Raw genomic sequence first — 20,192 nt, 5'->3', positions numbered from 1 at the left:
AAAAGTTGTACACACGCGGCTTGAAAATACGCCTGAATGTTTCTGACTCGTTGGATGTGTTGATCAGTTGCATGGAAACCTAAGAGGCATTATACAGGAAAACTTCTGGCTTGGCTTTTTATAAGCTATAAATTGGCAGCTTTACAGTTGGGGAACAAGGGAAGACAAGTGCTTCACTCTTTGATTTTAAACAGGCATTCTTGACCTGTAGACCGATTGCTGTTGATTGTAGTGATTGCAGAATAAATGTTTATTTAGGAGGAGTTTAGTTATGAGTTAAGCTCATAACTTCTCAGGTAAGTTACATTGTCATCACAAGGAGTAAAAATCCAGATTTAGTCCTGTTAATTTTTTCACACTTTGAAACTTTAAAAAAAAAAACATGTTAGAGTTTCTTCTATAAATTTTACAGTTTCTTCTCCGAAGAGAAGTAAAATGCTTTGCCTTTAAAATGAAAGGGTTTATGATATATGTTGTGTTATTCATAGGTATAATTTATTGATAGGGTTGTTGGGCATAAGGTCACTGTAGTCTGTTAACCTGGGTGATTTTTATATAGGTGTATTCAAAATTGTGTTATATTATGCAGTGTTGGTTTTTTTTTGTAAAAGGTTTTTATTTTCCATTTTTTCCTTTTCATACACTCACATATATACTGTGCATAGCCGGGGCCATACAACATTAAACAATAATCGCAGCAATTCCTCTTGTCAACAATACCCCCCAAAATAGAAACCCAATATACCTCTTCCACTATCTGTACACCTCTTTCTTCCCCCCCCCTCCAACTTTCTATCTTCCCTCCATCATCCCCCTCTACCCTACTTCCCCTCCCCCTCTACCACTACTCTCTCCCAATCCACTCCCTCCCTTCCTTCTCACCCTCCCTCCCATCCTCTCTCCCGTCCCTCTCTACCCATCTTTCTTCTATCCCACTCCTCCTCCCCTTGGTGTATTTTCACTATATGTCAATGTACTTAACTTATCCTATTTTTACAGAGAAATTAAAGAAAAACAGTATACATGTGAAGTCGCATTACATTGAAATCTAACACATCGTATCTAACCTAGTATATGTCCCTCCCTCCCCCACACCCTCCCCCCCAACACCCCACCTCCCTCCTCCCCACAGTGTTGATTTTGATGCTTACATATCATTGGTGCTGTAATTCTGTGCATATTTGGAAGCTTATTAAACTCGGTAGGACTAACTTCAGCATAAACTTGACTATAAGGCAATTTCTCTATTGAGATCATAGAGCCTTCTTTGTATTTATCGGTACATTTATATTTCACGTAATTTCAAAGATTTGAGCCTTGAAGATGAAAATGCACTAATAAGTCTTATTCAGTTGCCTTTGTGCACCTGCTGTCTTGTTGTGATGTCATGGGTTTGAATTGTTTGGGGTGATCAGATTTATTTGGACTCCCTGTTAATTCCAAAGGGGATCCCTGTATATTTGCCTTTCAGACATCCTGTAAGATTTGAGATGAAGTGAAAAAGGGCACCGAGTGTGTTCTGTGGGAATTGAACCAAAACTCCATCAGAGAGTTTTGAACCAACTGTAATTAAAATACCAAGCTGGCCTTACTTTCAATTATTCTGAATGTGTTGTCTGGCTCTTGACATCGGCTACTTCTCTTAAATGTGGGCTGCTCTGATTTGTTGATACAGTTTCAGCATTGTATTCTTGTTTTCCACCTTCATCCTGCCCTTTTCCCCCTTTTGGTTTTGAGGAACAAGGTTAAACAACATAAACATTTGTAATGCTGATGTGCAGTGCTGAATTTATTGAAGATGTTAAAAGTGAAATACGTATATCAGATGAAGTTCTTTCAGTTATAGGATATTATGGGTCCAAATCAAAACAATGTGAATTACACCTCGCTGTTTTGATATACTTGTTTCTCTGAGTTGAGAAGCTAAGAAAGATCTTGTGGCTTTTCTTGAGGTATCTCAACCACGTTCTCCAGAACTGTAGAAATACTAGGCTGGGAATTATAATCTTATCTTAACCTTCCCCAAAAACCCACATGGATTAAATAAGGCTGTTTCAGGCTAATCTCACCAATAATTCAAATATCTTCCCCCCCCCCCCCCATCAAGGAAGATTGGTTTGCATAGGCTGTGTAAGCTCCAACATATGGGTGTTATTCTGTAACCATATGTCTCTCTTACATTTAGTGATTCACTTGGGATATTTCTTCCTTGTCAGCTGAATGAAAAAGATGTGTACAAGGAATAGGTATAGGAGGGATGGAGTTGTAGCCCCCAGATACAGTTTTCTGCATAATCTCATCACCTGGCAAGACTTTTGCAAAGGCTGCCAACTGTCATGAAATTCCATTTTCATCTGCAGATACATTAATTGACAGACTGTTCTCTTCGTGAATCCAACACCCTCCCCTCCCCAATGCTTATGTGGGTGGTGGGGATTGGTGATGTCATCCCTTCAGGATAGGCTAGTTTAAGAAATAGAAGCAGGAGGATACTCTTTATTATTGTAGTGTAGACTAAGAAAATGTCGAAAGCTTGGAATTCCTCACTGCTCTGTGTTGTGCCAAATAAAATCAAGGTGGAGTTATTCTGAGTTCCTTTCTAACGTTTTCTAGTTTCTTGCAAATGTATTACCATTTTTTCCTTTCTGAATGGTTCATTATCTCTTCTCTCTTCCTAGATATTAATTTTTTCAGAGATGAATAGGACAGCACACTATGTTCCTATAAGGTTGCATTCAATAATCAGTCTTACTAGGGTTCTGCTTTGCCTTTTTAATATTAACTGTAGAATCACGTATTAAAAAATAGCAATCCCTTGTTGAGGACAACATGTTTGTTGTAGTTAAAAGGAAGCCTCGGGTGTTAAAATGTGTTAAAATAACAATAGTGTAAATTTAAAAATGAAAAAAAAACCTCACTTTTGTTTTCTTGAGGAAGAAAAACAGCCTGGATTAATAGCTTGAACTCAAATATTGGACATATGCATATTGATTATTTGATTAACAACAACTATTGATTCTAGGAATTGTTTTTGTTATTATGTTTTGAATTAATATAAAATGACCACTGTTTATGCAATAGTCTATGGCTGAGCCGAGGTGGTGCAGTGGTTAAATGCAGCACTGCAGGCTACTTCAGCTGACTGCAGTTCTGCAGTTCGGCAGTTCAAATCTCACCGGCTCAAGGTTGACTCAGCCTTCCATCCTTCCGAGGTGGGTAAAATGAGGACTGTTGTTGGGGGCAATATGCTGACTCTGTAAACCGCTTAGAGAGGGGCTGAAAGCCCTATGAAGCGGTATATAAGTCTAACTGCTATTGCTATTGCTATTTTATAACTTCATCATGAAATAATCCAGCTGGCACAAGTGATATTGGTATGGTGCCTTCAATTAAATTGCTTCCCCTCTATACATGTGATATACCATCTTCTCAGTAACATATTTTTCAAGTTTCAAACAGTTAATCATTATACAAGGTATGAGGAATTCATTATCTATATGCTGCACCTATAGAGAATGAATGTACTCCTAATTTTCCAGTTTTCTATTTGTAGACTATACATGTTTTTTGTAAGCCTATTCACTGTGTATTTTATTAAACTGATGAGAAATAGAAATCTTTTTCAGGATGACATTGCTATAAACTACACTTGTTGTCCTGTACTGTTTCCTTGTGTACAGATTTGGTTGGCAAAAATTTTATTAGCATACAAATGCCCCTTAAGGATGATGCCTGCACTACAAAAACACTTCTTATGTTGTACACTGAATTTGACAGTGCTATTTTTTCACATAATAACCCATAGGGTATTATTTGAATGCATTGGTATAAGCATTATATTTTTGACTAGATACTTTTGTGAATGGTAGTGAATAAGTTTGATTATGCTTTGTATATTATGAAAACACACATATAGGAGAAATTAAGGAAACTGATGTTTTTCTTGGCTTTTCTGAATAGTTTAAGAATTTAAATATTGAGACATGTTTTCTTTAAAAAATATCTAATCTCTGAAGCCTGTACTCAATTATTTCATCTGCCATACTAGGCTATGCTAAAAGTTTACAGAATTGGGATAGATTGCTATTAGTTTTCTAATAGCTAAGTGGGGAAAAAAAGAGACCTGTTTTTTTTCAACTTCATGTTCTCCAAATGCATTAATATTAATTTTCATTATCCATAAATCAGTGTGGAATTATAATTGAACACATTCAAAAGTTCTAGATCAGGGGTGTAAAACTTGTGACGATACATTGTCATCATGTGATGTTTCACAATTTCCCCCCGTTTTGCTAAAATGGGGGTGGGTGTGGCCAGAGCGTGATGTGTCCAGCCCGCGAGTTTGACACCCCTGTTCTAGATTATACAAGATAGTTTTTTAAAAATACATTTTACATACTCTTGTCTATTTACATGGGCGTCAGAGTTAAATTAGGATACCTGCATATTTTAAATAACTATGTATAAACTGATGAGAATTAACTACATACTCTTTCTCAGGCTTTTCTCCAAATTCTCTAAAACATTCTCATAATATGAAAAAAAATATCATGATTTCCAAATTATAGGTCAAAGTTCATACTATGCGCTAAGCTAAAATTGAACAAAGCATATATGAAAATGACTTAAATGTAATTTTTACTCCAAATTACTTTTTGATAACCATTTCCCTTGTCTGAACCTACATGTATCCACATGTATTTTCTGCAATAGAGGGTCTTGTTTTTATCCTGTTTTTTAGATATGCTAGGTTAAACAACAGAGTCCTCACATATTATTAGTTTTCCTTTGTTGGCTGAGAATACATGATAGAACATGATTAACATTTTCATATGGCTGAGATTTTTTTAAGGAAAAAGGGGGAATTATAAACTGTCTTTTAGAAAAGCTTGTTTAGTATCACTGACTGAGGCACTTCTCATTGGAAAAAAGAAATTATGTAAATTCTATTCAATAATGGGCCTAATTACCTTGCAAGTAGTGAACTGCTCTCGTAAGAAATGTTTAAGAAAGAGATTAAAGCAGCCATTGTTTTGATCTACTCTACTTTCTAAATACTTTGTATCTAACAGACGTGACCTTATACTGTATGTCCTACATGCCATTTCCAGGTTTTTATTAATCGTCCAAGAATTCTTGGAACTATACATTCTAGTATCGAGTTCAAGTATTTATAAAATACTACATTGCAAGGAACAGTAGAACAAGGGTGATGACAAGTTTCTTCTTTTGTAGTTTCTGTATGTGTGTTTGTGTGTGTTTTAGCATTTTAAGTTCAAGGGTTTGAGACGATTATTATTTAGTTCAAGGGTTTCAGATGATTATCAACTATTTAATCCAGGAATCTACAGCAGTGGTTCTCTCCGCAGACCCCTGAGGGGGTCACGCTGTTATCGCTGGGAGTCCACAAAGGCTTGGAGAAATGTTATGATTTAAATCTTAAGTCTTGGGAGTCTTGGCCATGGTTCATGGCCACAAATTGCAATAGCAATAGCAGTTAGACTTATATACCGCTTCATAGGGCTTTCAGCCCTCTCTAAGTGGTTTACAGAGTCAGCATATCGCCCCCAACAATCCGGGTCCTCATTTCACCCACCTCGGAAGGATGGAAGGCTGAGTCAACCCTGAGCCGGTGAGATTAGAACCGCTGAACTGCAGATAGTCAGCTGAAGTGGCCTGCAGTACTGCGCCACCTCGGCTCTTCTAAGGTATTTAAAGGTGGCCCATGGTGAGCAAAAAGTTGAGAACACTGATCTACAGGACACTCAAAAACATGTTGTTCACGAGGAGAGAAATCAATAAAATATCAAAGTAAATGTTACCACAGTAAAAAGTTCACAGTAAAAATGAAAATATGCAAAGTGGGTCTTTAAAAAGAAAAAAAGAATCAAGCTTACTGTCTTGGCAACTAAAAATTCAACACTCAAAGCAGCATCACACACCATCATATATTTTGTCTGTCAGTAATGCACTGAAGAAAAATTATATGTAGTTTAGTCTGTTCTTGGTTTAGACTCTTAACAGATGTTTCAGGGTGGTTCAGTTATACTATGAAGGGGTCCACTTTTCCAGAGTTTAGTTTGGAATCCAAATCTCCTATTATTTCAATGAATAAAAAAAAAATGAGTACTTCGCCTCCCCATCTCCATGTTGTTTTAGTTACTGTACTCAGTATATAATGATATAAATTTTGTTTTGCATTTTCCAAATCAAGAATATCAGCATTTTGTTTAAAAAAAACAACAAAGTTAAGGAAGAGAACTTGGTGAAAATTGAGCAGAGGTGGCGCAGTGGTTAGGGTGCAGTACTGCAGGCCACTTCAGCTGACTGTTATCTGCAGCTCAGCGGTTCTAATCTCACCGGCTCAAGGTTGACTCAGCCTTCCATCCTTCCGAGGTGGGTGAAATGAGGACCCAGACTGTGGGGGCGATATGCTGACTCTGTAAACCGCTTAGAGAGGGCTGAAAGCCCTATGAAATGGTATATAAGTCTAACTGCTATTGCTATTGCTAAAATTGAGGAATTTTATAAGATTACTATTTTTATGTCCCTAGCCATGTGCTCACTGTATTACTTGGATGAGTCTCCTCCTCACTATTACTTAGTTTGCTTTGATCTTCTAAATTTAATCTGCATTCTCCTCGCCTTTGCTGATATTTCTTTTTAAGCCTTAGATGGCAGAGATATGAATGAAGAAGACAACTGTTTGTGGGTTGCAGCAAATCCCTAACGCAACCAAAATTTCATGCCAGCTGTGCTGCTGTGGCTGAAATGTATTCTTAGCTAATAGTACATTGTACATAGTCTTCATTTAAGCTTGTGTAGCTCATTAGAGCTTCTGGAAATGTTCTGTTGTCTAAATAAACAGAAATGTAAACAGGGGTTGAACATAACTTTACTTAATTTAACATTCATGTGCAGCCTTCATCTTCTTGGTGTCTCCAAACAAGGTTCAAGGTTCAAGGTTCATTTTATTTATATGCCGCCCTATTCCCGGTGGGACTCAGGGCAGCGCACAAACCCAAGGAGGGGAAGGGAAACACAAAACTACAACAAAAAATACAGGGCATTTAAAACAACCAACAGCCACACGATTCGAGAGGGGAAGGGAACTCATCGACCCCAGGCCTGCCGACACAGCCAGGTTTTAACGGCTTTTCGGAAGGCCTGGAGAGAGGTGAGGGTCCGAATCTCTGCGGGGAGTTCGTTCTAAACAGAATTCCTAAGATCCAGGGTAGTTTTTACTCTAATCTAAAAATATTAAATAATAAATATTAGCATTTAGACCAGTATCACACTTAGTGAAATATATTAGATCACGCTGACTTACGGTAATTCATTTGGAAAAAGCCCTATTTAAACAAGTGATGCACGTTTATAAAAGGAAAGTATAAGCATTACATAACCATTTCCTGCCAGTCCATGCCTTTTTTTTTAAATCTTTGAATTTGTCATCATTTTATCATCTATCATAGGACTGCACAGATTTTTGCAGATCAATAACAAAAGGAGTAAAGTGCCTTGGTGAAGTGATGAGGTGCCTCACTTCTAGCTGGTGTGGTGCTTGTGGTCCATCGCTTCATTGGTATTACAATGAAAAGTTTGATTGATCAAGGCAAAAATATGTCCAACATAATATTTTATGGCAGAAGCACAATACACCCCTGGAGACCCCCTTCATTGCAGCAAGGCACAGTAGCAAGTTTCCATAAAATACATTATCTCACTGAGTTAGATCAAGAATAATTGTGGGAAGAGTTTGCATGAAGAAAAAATAGTTGCCCAAAGAATCTAATTAGGACATTCTTTAAAAAGGGATTCTGAGAACTGAATGGTTCTTCAAGTCTTCGGAGTCTATGCTCTACCACAAAAAAGGATACAATCATTTCCCACTTTGTTGGGAAATTATGGAAGTCTAAGACATGAGACTATACTGTATTATGTGCTATATATTGTTGAAAAGACAAGAATCTATACATAGATACAATCTAGATCTCGTCTAGATTGCTTTGTGGTACCATAGAAATCTGTTTCTCTAAAAATGTTGCCTCACTGTAAATCCTGTAATGTTCTTTACACTATGAACTGAGAGAAGCAGCATACTGTAAAATCCATTTAACTACCGAATAATGGATAGTTTAGAATGCTGAAATATATTGCCCGACTTCAACAGCAGGAAATGTGGAATGAGCCATCTTGTGTTAATAATTATTTTAAGTCAATATGGTATGTGGAGAAAAAAAATGACTTGTGGTTACTATGGCAGATGTGAAAGAGCGTTGTTTGTTGGAAGCATATTTGCATATTTGTGCTTCTATCCATAATCTTGTGAATATATTGTAAATTCAAACTTCAATCCATAGCATTTAGATAGCATCTTGGGTATATAGCTTATGTCTCATTGTATCCTCAAAAGCTTAAAATTACCCCAGATTGCTTTGTGGATATTATAATCCCATGTTGACTCAGATATTTGCTGTTGATTATGCCACTGGTGATTTAGAGGTTGAATCAACTGATCTGTTGAATATATTATGTATATTTCAACTGTCATTAAGCAGCTAGTCATTAAACTGAGATATTTTTCCTGATTATTTCAGTCTCATGAGTCTTAAGCATAATTGAAAAGATATTTTGTACCAGCTCTTCCTTGGTATTAAGGTGCTCATAGAGTAATATTAATCAAGTATTGCTTTATAATTTTTTCTCCAAAAATTCTATTTGTGTAGTACATTCTGTCTCTCTGTGAGCAAATGCTAATCTGTTTGTCAAGGTTTTAAAATATATTTGTTTCACTCAAGTATTTAACTCAAATGAAGTTTGATGAGTTTATTATTATTTGTTACTACTACAACTACTATGTTTGTGTCAGAAGCACCTACCAAGGTGCTTCTGAATTGAAAGGATTAGCTGGTGACATCACTGCTCAGGGACACCCAAGTAGTATCCTTTCATATTCCTAGTATTTTCCTACTAACGTGGTACCTATTTATCTACCTGCATTTGCATGCTTTCAAACTGTTAGGTGTACAGGAACTAGAATAAATTGATGGGAACTCATTCTGTCATGAAGCTCACACTCTTCGGTTTTTGAACTGCCAAGCTGTCACCTTCCAATGGTCTCCTGACTCCGCATCCTAACCACATTAGTCCCCATGTCCCCATTATTATTTACTTAAATGTATCAGCTGGCCAATTTCAGTCTATCAAATCAATTTAGAATATATTGGAGTCAGAAAATATCAACTGTGTTGAAAAGCATTGATAGACTTCCCAATGTTTCTAGCGAGCAGAAAAATAAGAAAAGATATACCAGTATTCTGTTTTCAGAAAATTCTTAACTTGAACTAAGCAGGCTACTTCCAGACGGCAAATGAAGCCATTTGTGAAGAAATCTATGTGTAATCTCTTTGGTGGAAAAGTAGAATGTGAATCTAAGATACTTCTCATTTTTAAATATTTTGTATACAAAGTATTTTAAAATCTTCACTGTCAGATTTTAATTTTTTAAAATAGGCTATTAATCTGCCTCGTATGTTTCAGACTATGATAATTTAAGTCTGAGATACATTATATTGGTCACCTTGAAATGGTGATGCAATGTTGTATATTTTTTATTAACTGAACCTAAGTGTGATCTGTGATGTGATTGTAATTTTCACTATCTATTCACTAACTTAAATGTGAACTAGGATTTTAATATAACTAATATAAAAGGCCTAGTTATATTATGCCTTTATGGGTGGTACAACGAAGTATATTTTTAAACAATTCTTAATAAAGTTATGTTTGCATGGTCTATCCCAACATTTACTTTCTTGCAAACTGGATTGCTGTGATTACGTTGACATTAGCTTGATCTATCAGTGTTATGTGCCATCCCTCCAGTCTGTGGCATTTCAAGAAAGCTAAAATTAAACCTTTATTCTGGGTTTATTAATTTAGGATTTTTCTCTCTTTCAATTATATTTATAGATCTGCTTAGCCTGGCCCATTTGAAATACTTTCTTCTTTCTTCATTCCAGTCATACTTCTATAAAGACAAACTTGAGCACTGCATTACTATTTTTAGAATTACATTGTCAGCCAAATTTAATGGGATTTTTCCAATATGAAATTGAAAAATGGAACCTGAATTTTCTGGTTACCTTTTGCGTTTAAAGATAGCTTTAAAATATATGAAAACCCTTTTACAAAGAGATATGCCTTGTGAAATCACAACAAGCTATCAGATAGAAGAGCTTTTAGAGAAGGATACAGAAAACTAACAATTAAAATATATTGAAAAAGAAATACCTATTGATCATGCTGAAGTAATTACTAGTACTAATCCTTGACAGCAATGTTTGTCATCTGTTGATAAGATATTCTAAAAACACCCTTTTTTCAGAAAATATATTCCAATGCATTTCCATTTGTTTCTGTCCAGTTCTTCTGTTCCTGATGTTTCCGTTAAATTGGAGCCTGATGTGGATTCTTTCCAAAAACCACTGACCACAGTTGTCTGTGATGGTACTCTTGATGCTACTGAGCTGACCACAGCAAGGTAGGATAAGATATTAACTGTAGTTTTAAGACATGTGTGAACAAGGATATATTGAAAGTGCTAATTAGCTCAGGGTCTTTATTTAAGTCATACAAAGTTAAGGCAGTTGTGATAGAGTTGTCTTAGCATGGTACTTCTAGCATGTCCCAAATTGCTATGGACCATCCTGAAGTAAACATAATTTGTCAAATTAAGACAGCTTCAAATACTTGTTGTGTTTCTGTCATATAAGTAATTTAATCCTGGAAAATAGGATCTAATAGATTGGATCCTTGGCTTTCTAGCTTAACATCCTGGTAAGAGCCTACCACACATAATGCTTTTCAGTGTAGTAGCAAAATCACAGTACACAAATGTATTGTCTTATGGTATATGTGCACCATCTGCTCATAGATCCCAAGGGCCATAATCTCATATCATGTTTCCGTGTTCCGTGCTTTCAGACACATAAAAAAATCAGTAGTTTCTCCAATGACTGTGCTAAATCTTGACACAGGCAATTAAAAATTGGCTATCCTATCTATGTAGCTGTGAGGGAGAACAGAGAGAGCCAAGTAAGCAATAGGAAGAATTTTCATTCATTGAATACAAATTTGATGGTTTTTAGGACCCTTAACAGATTTTTACATTATAATAAACAGTCAGTAAAATTGCAGTCATATGCACTTAACCGTTTTAGTTAGCATTATGTTTTAGTGAAAGCAATTTTGCCCAGATGTAGTGCTTAGCCTGACAATAGATTTGTGGAACTAAGAACTCCCAGGCGAGTGATGGAAGTAGAGGAAAGCTGGGGTGGGTCAATTCCCTACTTATACTAATTCATCATTCATTAGCCGGAGCAATTCTGTATTTGCAGATGGATATTTTAAAAGCATTGTTACCAGCTGGTACCTCTGAGTGGTTATGTAATGGTTTATAGGTTTATAGGTTTATTAGGATTTGTATGCCGCCCACTCTCGAGAGTCTCAGGGCGGCTTACAGATAAAGCAGGAAGGGGGGGAAAGTTAAAAGTGAACATGGGTATTGTAATAGATTCCTGAATTTTGTAATGAGAAGATGTGGCTTAGAGACCTAACAATGAGGAAGGAAAGAAAAAAGTTGGGCTGTGAATGACTGTCACCGCGGGGGGGGAGGGGAGGGGGGGTTGTATGTTTAAAATTGTATTTGTATTTGTATGTTTTACTCTTAAAAAAATGTATAACTAATAAAGATTACTTTAATTTAAAAAAAAAAGCATCATAATGTAGATAGAACACGTTTTAAATCCTCTGATGTTTATATTTTATTTGTTACTTCCTTGGTTATTGAATAAAGAAATTATTTATCATAAAAAGCAGGAAGGGGGAACATATAAAAATTAAAAGGAACAGACATTAAAATTTCACAACATTCATAGCTCAGAATGGGGCGGGATAAATCAACAGCCCCAGGCCTGCCGGAACAGCCAGGTCTTAATCGCTTTGCGGAAGGCCGGGAGAGTAGTAAGGGTCCGGATCTCCACGGGGAGGTCGTTCCATAGGGCCGGAGCAGCTACAGAGAAGGCCCTCCCCCGAGGAGTCGCCAGCCGACATTGACCGGCAGATGGAATCCGGAGGAGGCCTAGTCTGTGTGATCTTATAGGTCTCTGGGAGGTAAATGGCAGGAGGCGGTCTCTCAGGTAGCCAGGTCCTAAACCATGTAGGGCTTTAAAAGTCATGTTTTTCTGACCCAATAAAAATACTAGAAACAATAAAAAATGTTGACAACTTAGCAATAGCAATAGCAGTTAGATTTATATACCGCTTCATAGGGCTTTCAGCCCTCTCTAAGCGGTTTACAGAGTCAGCATATCGCCCCCACAGTCTGGGTCCTCATTTCACCCACCTCGGAAGGATGGAAGGCTGAGTCAACCTTGAGCCGGTGAGATTAGAACCGCTGAGCTGCAGATAGCAGTCAGCTGAAGTGGCCTGCAGTACTGCACTCTACCCACTGCGCCACCTCGGCTCTAACTTAAGAACCACTACTTTCATTTTGCAAATGAATATAACGAAATGCAGGATATTCATTTGGAAATACTAATCAGTAGTTTACCACAGCTTTGAACAAGGTATCAGATCAAATAAACTGTATTTTCACGTGTAGTGAACTTAAGATGAAAGACATGCATTCACTGGACTTTTTCCTACACTGTTTGTATAGGAAAGGGTCATTTCTAAAGTGAAAAACAATCAGAAACTTCTGACTGTAGAAAACAAGGAAGAAGATTTTTTGGGGGGAGGGGGATATTTGGACATATTAGCAAATGTTGTTCCTGGAATAATGATCTCATTTTTACTTTCATCATCCTTATGTCATTGTTTAAACTCATTATTGTACAGTCACATTACTTTGTGGGTTTTTTTCCTCCCAGTGGTAAAGAATTATCCAGAAGGTGTTCTGTAAGACTAGTTAGAATTACCCTATTTATATAGCATATTTTCCAACTTTTTCTTCCATTGAGTTTTCCTTACTGTGTTCTCTCATTCTACACCAAAGCTTTCCAGAAATGCTTCAAGCAATTACTGATTTATAGCTGCCTTGATAATAAATTCAAGCTGTCTTCCCCATACATTATCAGACATTTTTATGGTTGTGCTTTACTGCTTATCCATAAAAGCTGACCTGCAATTCTGATATGTACTAAATATACATTAGTTTGGGGGAAAAAAAGTAATGTTTTGCTAAATGACTACTTGTGGCAGTGTATATTAGGGTTAAGTTGCTGTCCTTCTATCTATCCGGTGAAGATGTAAACTATTCTGCTTCTAAAAACTATATACCATTTCCCAATCCCAGTAGTAACTTATCATTCAGCAAAGTAGGAAAGGCAAGGAAAATTCTGCATGTTAAATGCCCAAATCTTGTTCCATTTTCTAGAAGAGTTATTAATCAGAATGTCATAAAGGTCTTAGCATTGCTGAAATTGGTAATATAATTTAATATCTCAGAATTATATATTCCTAATACGTTTGTACGGGATGAGCTCCCATTACTTGTCCCAGCTTCTGCCAACCTAGCAGTTCGAAAGCATGTAAAAATGCAAGTAGAAAAATAGGAAACACTTTTGGTGGGAAGGTAACGGTTCCGTGCACCTTCAGCATTTAGTCATGCTGGCCACATGACCACAGAGATGTCTTCGGACAGCGCTGGCTCTTCGGCTTTGAAACGGAGATGAGCACCTCCTCCTAGAGTTGGGAAAGACTAGCACATATGTGCGAGGGGAACCTTTACCTTTAATACATTTCTATATAAAAATACTCATTATAAAAGTAGGTAGACTTACATACCGCTTCATAGGGCTTTCAGCCCTCTCTAAGCGGTTTACAGAGTCAGCATATCGCCCCCACAGTCTGGGTCCTCATTTCACCCACCTCGGAAGGATGGAAGGCTGAGTCAACCTTGAGCCGGTGGGATTAGAACCGCTGAACTGCAGATAACAGTCAGCTGAAGTGGCCTGCAGTACTGCACCCTAACCACTGCCCCACCTCGGCTCTATAACAGTTGTTAAGTTAGTAACAAGGTTGAATCTGGCTTCCCCATTGACTGTACTTGACAGAAGGTCGCAATAGGTGATCACATGACCCCGGGACACTACAACCATCTTAAATATGAACCAATCCCCAAATATATGAATGTCAATCACATGACCTTGGACATACTGCAATGGTTGTAAGTGAAAAACGGACATACGACACTTTCTTCAGTGCCCTTGTAACTTTGAATGGTCATTAAATGAACTATTATTAGTTGAGATCTACCTATATTACAAGAAAATAGCCAATAACCTCTCAACGTGATTAAGGTACCAGCTAAGTGCCCACTAGCAAACGTTTAGATATTGGCCTACCACTATACATGGTTCTAAAATCCTTGTTCTGCTATAGAAATTAGTTGTTGAGATAGTGGTTTCATTTGCAATAAAATGTGTAAACTAGCTGAGTTATGTGTAAAAATCTTCTGGTAAGGCTAGAAAAGTTCTGAGCAAGGAGTTTGCAACTTGGAATGCTGAGCCCTGGTAGGAAAGTTGACATTCATGAGACCAAGCTGAGGCCAGGAAGTCACATCTCTCCTTAAACCAATGTGACACAGTAGTTAAGTCTTGGATTATGCCTGGGAAGAGCCAAGTTGAAATATATCTTCAAATAATCTTCAAGCAAACCATGCTAGCTTACTTGGGCACTATACACCTATCATTCTGATTGACAATCATTTTTCCAAATGCGGTAAATGATGGTTGAATAGGTCCACCGACAAATGCGCGCTCGACAAAAGTGCGCCGAGAAAACCGTGGGGAGAAAAGCGCGAGTTCAAAATCACGCCGACGAATGAGCACAGGAGCGCGCCGACAACAGCGCGCTGACAGAAGCGCGCACTAAACCTAACCCTAAACGTAACCCTAAACGTAACCCTAACCTAACCCTAAACCTAACCCTAACCCTAAACCTAACCCTGAACCTAACCCTAACCCTAACCCTAACCCTAACCCTAACCCTAACCCTAACCCTAACCCTAACCCTAACCCTAACCCTAACCTAACCCTAAACCTAACCCTGAACCCTAACCCTTACCCTAACCCTTACCTTAACCGTAATGGCACTTCTGTCGGCGCTCTTTTGTGGGCGTGTCTTTGTGGGTGCACTGTTGACGTCGCGGTTTTATCACCACGGTTTTGTCGGCGCGCTGTTGTCGGGCGCGCATTTGTCGGGTCATGGGTTGAATATAGTTTTGTCCACCCTGGCGTTCTCCAGATGGGTGAATTAAATCTCTCCAAGAGAGAGGGAGAGGAGCAATTCCAGAATGTCAGAAAGCAACAGGTTAAGAAGGATGGGATAAAGTTGCTTGCATTTTCTTTGAACTTGACATACTTTGATTAGTTTCAGTGAGAAACCACACTTTCTGACCGAAATAAACTACATTGACATTAGTGGAACTAGATCGGTGTTCATTGTAAGAAGCAGAAGGGATGGTCTTCAGCCCACGTGTCTCTGCCTAATCTGGAACCACCCAGTGTGAATTAAATATTAATTTAAATTTATTTCAGCATATGTAAAACTTATTATTTTTCTTCTTGGAATAAATCTTGGAGATGGCATTTTCCCACAGGATACATTGAAATACTTTATATGGTGGAATGTAGAAAAAACGCTGATATATTCAAGACACTTCTGCAAGTAGGAATTGAGAAATTAGTTCCTTTAATTTGTAATATTTTTCCTATAAGCTTCCTGCTTAAGTATTGTCTGAGAGTGTACTCATAATATTATAACCAGATGCTTAAACAGATTTGTTGTTGTTATGAATGCTCTTGGACCTCATTTTGTGGAGGGGGCTTGAAATACGTAGAGGCTTGTAGAACAATTTGAACAGCACAAAATCAAAAAGAAAAGTGTAGATCCGCTAATGTTCCTAGAGTTTGCTGTTTGCTGCAATTAAGGTTAGCAAAGAAGATGCCATCTTAAAGACTTAACAACCTAACCCTTACATAAGGATTGTCTAGCCATAGAAGCAGGGTGCGGTCTTATTTTAAATTCTTTAGCTTCATGCAAAAGCCAAAAATGTTTTAAAAAAAGCAATGGAGAAAGAGAAGAAAAGAAAGAAAGCTTGATGTCAGCTAGCCCAGCTGTTGGAGGGGCCTAGTTAGATGTAGCTGTCTCCTTTTTGTATTTCGGTACCAAACAGCTGGTTGGCAGATGTCCAGCTACATATATATGGACATGTAGAGAATCCATGCTCTATTGAGTAAGATAAGAATCATATCCAGATTCTTGCCTATTCTTAGAAAGAGTCTGCCTGCCTGCCTGCCTACATCTATCTATCTATCTATCTATCTATCTATCTATCTATCTATCTATCTATCTATCTATCTATCTATCTATCATCTATCTATCTATCTATCTATCTATCTATCTATCTATCTATCTATCTATCTATCTATCTATCTATCTATCTATCTATCTATCTATCTATCTATCATCTATCTATCATCTATCTATCTATCTATCATCTATCTATCATCTATCTATCATCTATCATCTATCATCTATCTATCTATCTATCTATCTATCTATCTATCTATCTATCTATCTATCTATCTATCTATCTATCATCTATCTATCTATCTATCTATCTATCTATCTATCAATCATCTATCTATCTATCATCTATCATCTATCTATCTATCTATCTATCTATCTATCTATCTATCTATCTATCATCTATCTATCTTATCTATCGTATCTATCATCAATTTGCTTACCTACCTACCTAGCTGACATAAATGATTATATCTTATTTTTTCTTTAATATACTGGAAATAAATATAGTGAGGCTTTCTTGACATTGTTTCAAAATCTTTATCATCTATATCTGACTGACAAAAAATTCCATTGCAATACATTTATTAACTTTATATTTTGCTGGACACACGTTATCATTTTCCCCGCAGACTTGTATATCTATCTGTAGGTTTTGGAAATTATGATACATTTACTTTGGAAAACAAATAAGAATATCGCATTAAAATCTTGTTTATAGGGAATCTGATGTGAGTTTCATGCTTGGTTTTCTGATGCTGATTTTTTTTTCTTAGTTCTCTGGGAATGCTTCCCCCTACATTTAATTTTAGACCATTTATTTTGCCTTAGGCTACTATTTCACAGTCTGCATATGGCTGTTTACATTATGTTGCATGTTATTACCATATAAGTTGATGGAAAATGTAGCCGAGAAAGAGGCAGAGAGCTCAAGGGAAGCCAAATAGTAATGGGAATAATTTTATACATTGTTATAGATGACCATATCGATTGTTGGTCCTGATTTCAGAAACTGCTTCTAAGTCTTGGCAAGGAACGAAGAGAAAGTCCTGGGAACAAATGTGACTACACAAGTTCAGCAAATGTCAGAAATAGAAAAAGAAGAATTCAACATTACTAAGCAACAACTGTTCTGTTGTTTTAGTTTGTTGGATGGGATCCAAATATGTTTGCTCTAGGTAAATCTCTATTTCAGAGGCTGTGGCCTTGTAAGAAAAAAAATGCTCATTTGGCAAATTTCTGACTTGTTGATTTCCCTTTTTTATATAAGAAAGATGAGGGATAAAAACTGCTATTTTTATTTAGCTAGTCACTGTTTATTGGTAAGTTCTGGGAGCTCTTTTAGCTTAAATTCTGATGAAAAATTGAAGCTCATGAACTTTGGTTTGATATTGAGTGACTTAGATTTCTGGATTTAGGTTTTGGATGCTGTAGAACTGTGGCTAATTTACGGCTAGTTTAAAAAAAAAATCCTTTGTATAGCAAAAATGGAGAAAGCAGAAAAGAGAATATGTGAGCTTGAGATTTATTACACTGCGTGCAAATAGCAGTTTCCTGCTATCTTCAAACCATCTGTTTATTTATTTCTTAGATTTTTTATTCCGCTTTTATTATTTTTACAACACATCTAATCCTACTTCCTCCACCTATTGTTTCCCACAACAACAACCCTAAGAGATAAATTGGGCTGAGAGAGTGAGTGTGTGACTGGGCCAAGGTCACTCAGGTGAAGTGGTGGGTTTCAAAAATTGTTGGAACCTACTCTGTGGGTGTGGCCTCCTTTGTGGGAGTGGCTTGCCACCCATGTGACCGGATGGGAGTGGCTTGCCGCTCATGTGACCGGATATGAAGATGCCGACGACACATGTTAAATTACCTCACACACAGCACTGGCATGCATAAGAGTATGGTGTAAACTTGTTTTTTAAAAGGCATCTTTGGTTTGCGTTAAAACAACTTCAACACCCGCAATGTTCTGATTGCACCACAAACGCAGTAGTCATCCTTACCTTTCACAGACGCACTGAGTTTTATAAATAGGAGCATGATAGTGTAGAATAATCATATCCAAGGACCAGTGGTGGGTTTCAAAAAAGTTTGGAACCTCTTCTGTAGGTGTGGCCTGCTTTCCGGGTCCACTGGTGGAACCTCTTCTAACCGGTTCGGTAGATTTGACGAACCGGTTCTACCGAATAGGTGCGACCTGGTAGGAATCCACCTCTGCCCGGGTGGCTTTCATGACTAAGGAAGGATTTGAACTCACAGTCTCCTGCTTTCTAGCCTGGTGCCTTAACCATTAGACCAAACTTTATGCATGATTAATGACCAGAACCAGCACCTTTTTAAAAGACCCTAGAACATTCTCTGTGTTTTAAACATGTAGATATGATTTATGCATTGGACTAAGCCAAACTGTGGCTTTTTTTAACTTTTACTTGAAGCTTTATGTGTTTTCATTCTTTGCACCCTTAATTTAGCATGCTATATGAATCCAGACCACTGTGGCTAATTCAATAGATTAAGACTAAGACTTTCTATCTGGTTATTCTGTGCAAAATATTTTATCATTGTTGGTTAATGATCTAAATGTTCTTAGGACGGATAGAACTTAAATACAATAGGGAACAGATGTCCCCAAGTTTTAAGGCTGTGGAAAGAATGTTCCAATTTATTCTGATGTTGGAAAGATACAAACTTAGGTTTAAATCCTGGGGCAGACCTATAAATAGAGCTTGATTATTGTGATTTATTTTTAGGAATCCAATGTTCTTGCATATGTAAGTCTTCTGTGTTGCTGCAATAACACAACCTGCCAAGTGGTTTCTGTGATCTTCCATTGTAAAGAAGGCTCTGAATATACAGTTACAGATCTAAGTTTCAGTATACGGAAACTAAATATTCGTAAAAGACTGCTTATTTACTCATGGAGTAATGTAGGAAATGTGTCTAACCATGGTAATTTGATGATGTGTCGACTTCAGCTCCTAGAATTCTGCAGCCAACATGCCTGTCCACACATCTTAAGTTGTTGAGATCAATAATCATTGGTTTAGAGAATTTGCATAGGCATAAGTGGTATATCCCTAGCGCCGCATAACGGAGTGAGCTCCTGCTACTTGTCCCAGCTTCTGCCAACCTAGCAGTTCGAAAGCACGTAAAAAATGCAAGTAGAAAAATAGGAATCACCTTTGCTGAGAAGGTAACAGCGTTACGGGTACCTTCGGTGTTTAGTCGCGCCAGCCACATGACCACGGAGATCTCTTCGGACAGCGCTATCTCTCTGGCTTTGAAACAGAGATGAGCACCATCCCCTAGTTTCTGGAACGACTAGCACATATGTGTGAGGGGAACCTTTACCTTTAAGTGGTATAAGATGGTTGAATTAATAGAGGATAAAAAAAGGCATGGATTTTGTTCTTATGTTGAACCAATATATAATGTGCTTATTATATAAAGGGTTAAAGATCTTTATTACGGTCAAAGACCAGCAATATACATTTGTCTTTACACTATATTAAAAATACTAACATTAAAATATAATTAAAAGTATTTACATTAAAAGTGGATAATAACATTATGGTCCAAAGATTGTTAAAGGTATGTCCAGATAATTGGTACAAGATGGTACTATACTGTAGCCAATTTTTTTCTTATGGACATTGCAGCAGCACAGAACTTTGCCACTGCATACGTGGTATGGATGTGAGGGTGATCTGGCTGCGACATCTGTCACCCCATTGATCGCCAGGGTTGATTCAGCTGGCTAGACGGGTGTCCCCTTCCTCCCTCACTGCTCCATGTGGGTCCCTCCCGAA

The 20,192-nt window shown here is 37.4% G+C and overlaps 1 protein-coding gene across 1 annotated transcript in view; it reads left to right on the top strand.

The window, feature by feature from the left end:
• The window catches only part of LOC116514106 (transforming acidic coiled-coil-containing protein 2-like), a 121,885-nt gene that overhangs the window by 20,167 nt on the left and 81,526 nt on the right, over positions 1-20,192 (top strand). Inside the window, 1 exon segment of the mRNA XM_032225559.1 lies at positions 10,430-10,546. Coding sequence (XP_032081450.1) covers positions 10,430-10,546 — 117 coding nt within the window.

This window comes from Thamnophis elegans, chromosome 10, assembly GCF_009769535.1.
Source record: "Thamnophis elegans isolate rThaEle1 chromosome 10, rThaEle1.pri, whole genome shotgun sequence".
Lineage (NCBI taxonomy): Eukaryota > Metazoa > Chordata > Lepidosauria > Squamata > Colubridae > Thamnophis > Thamnophis elegans.
This window is presented reverse-complemented; position numbering and strand designations above follow the sequence as displayed.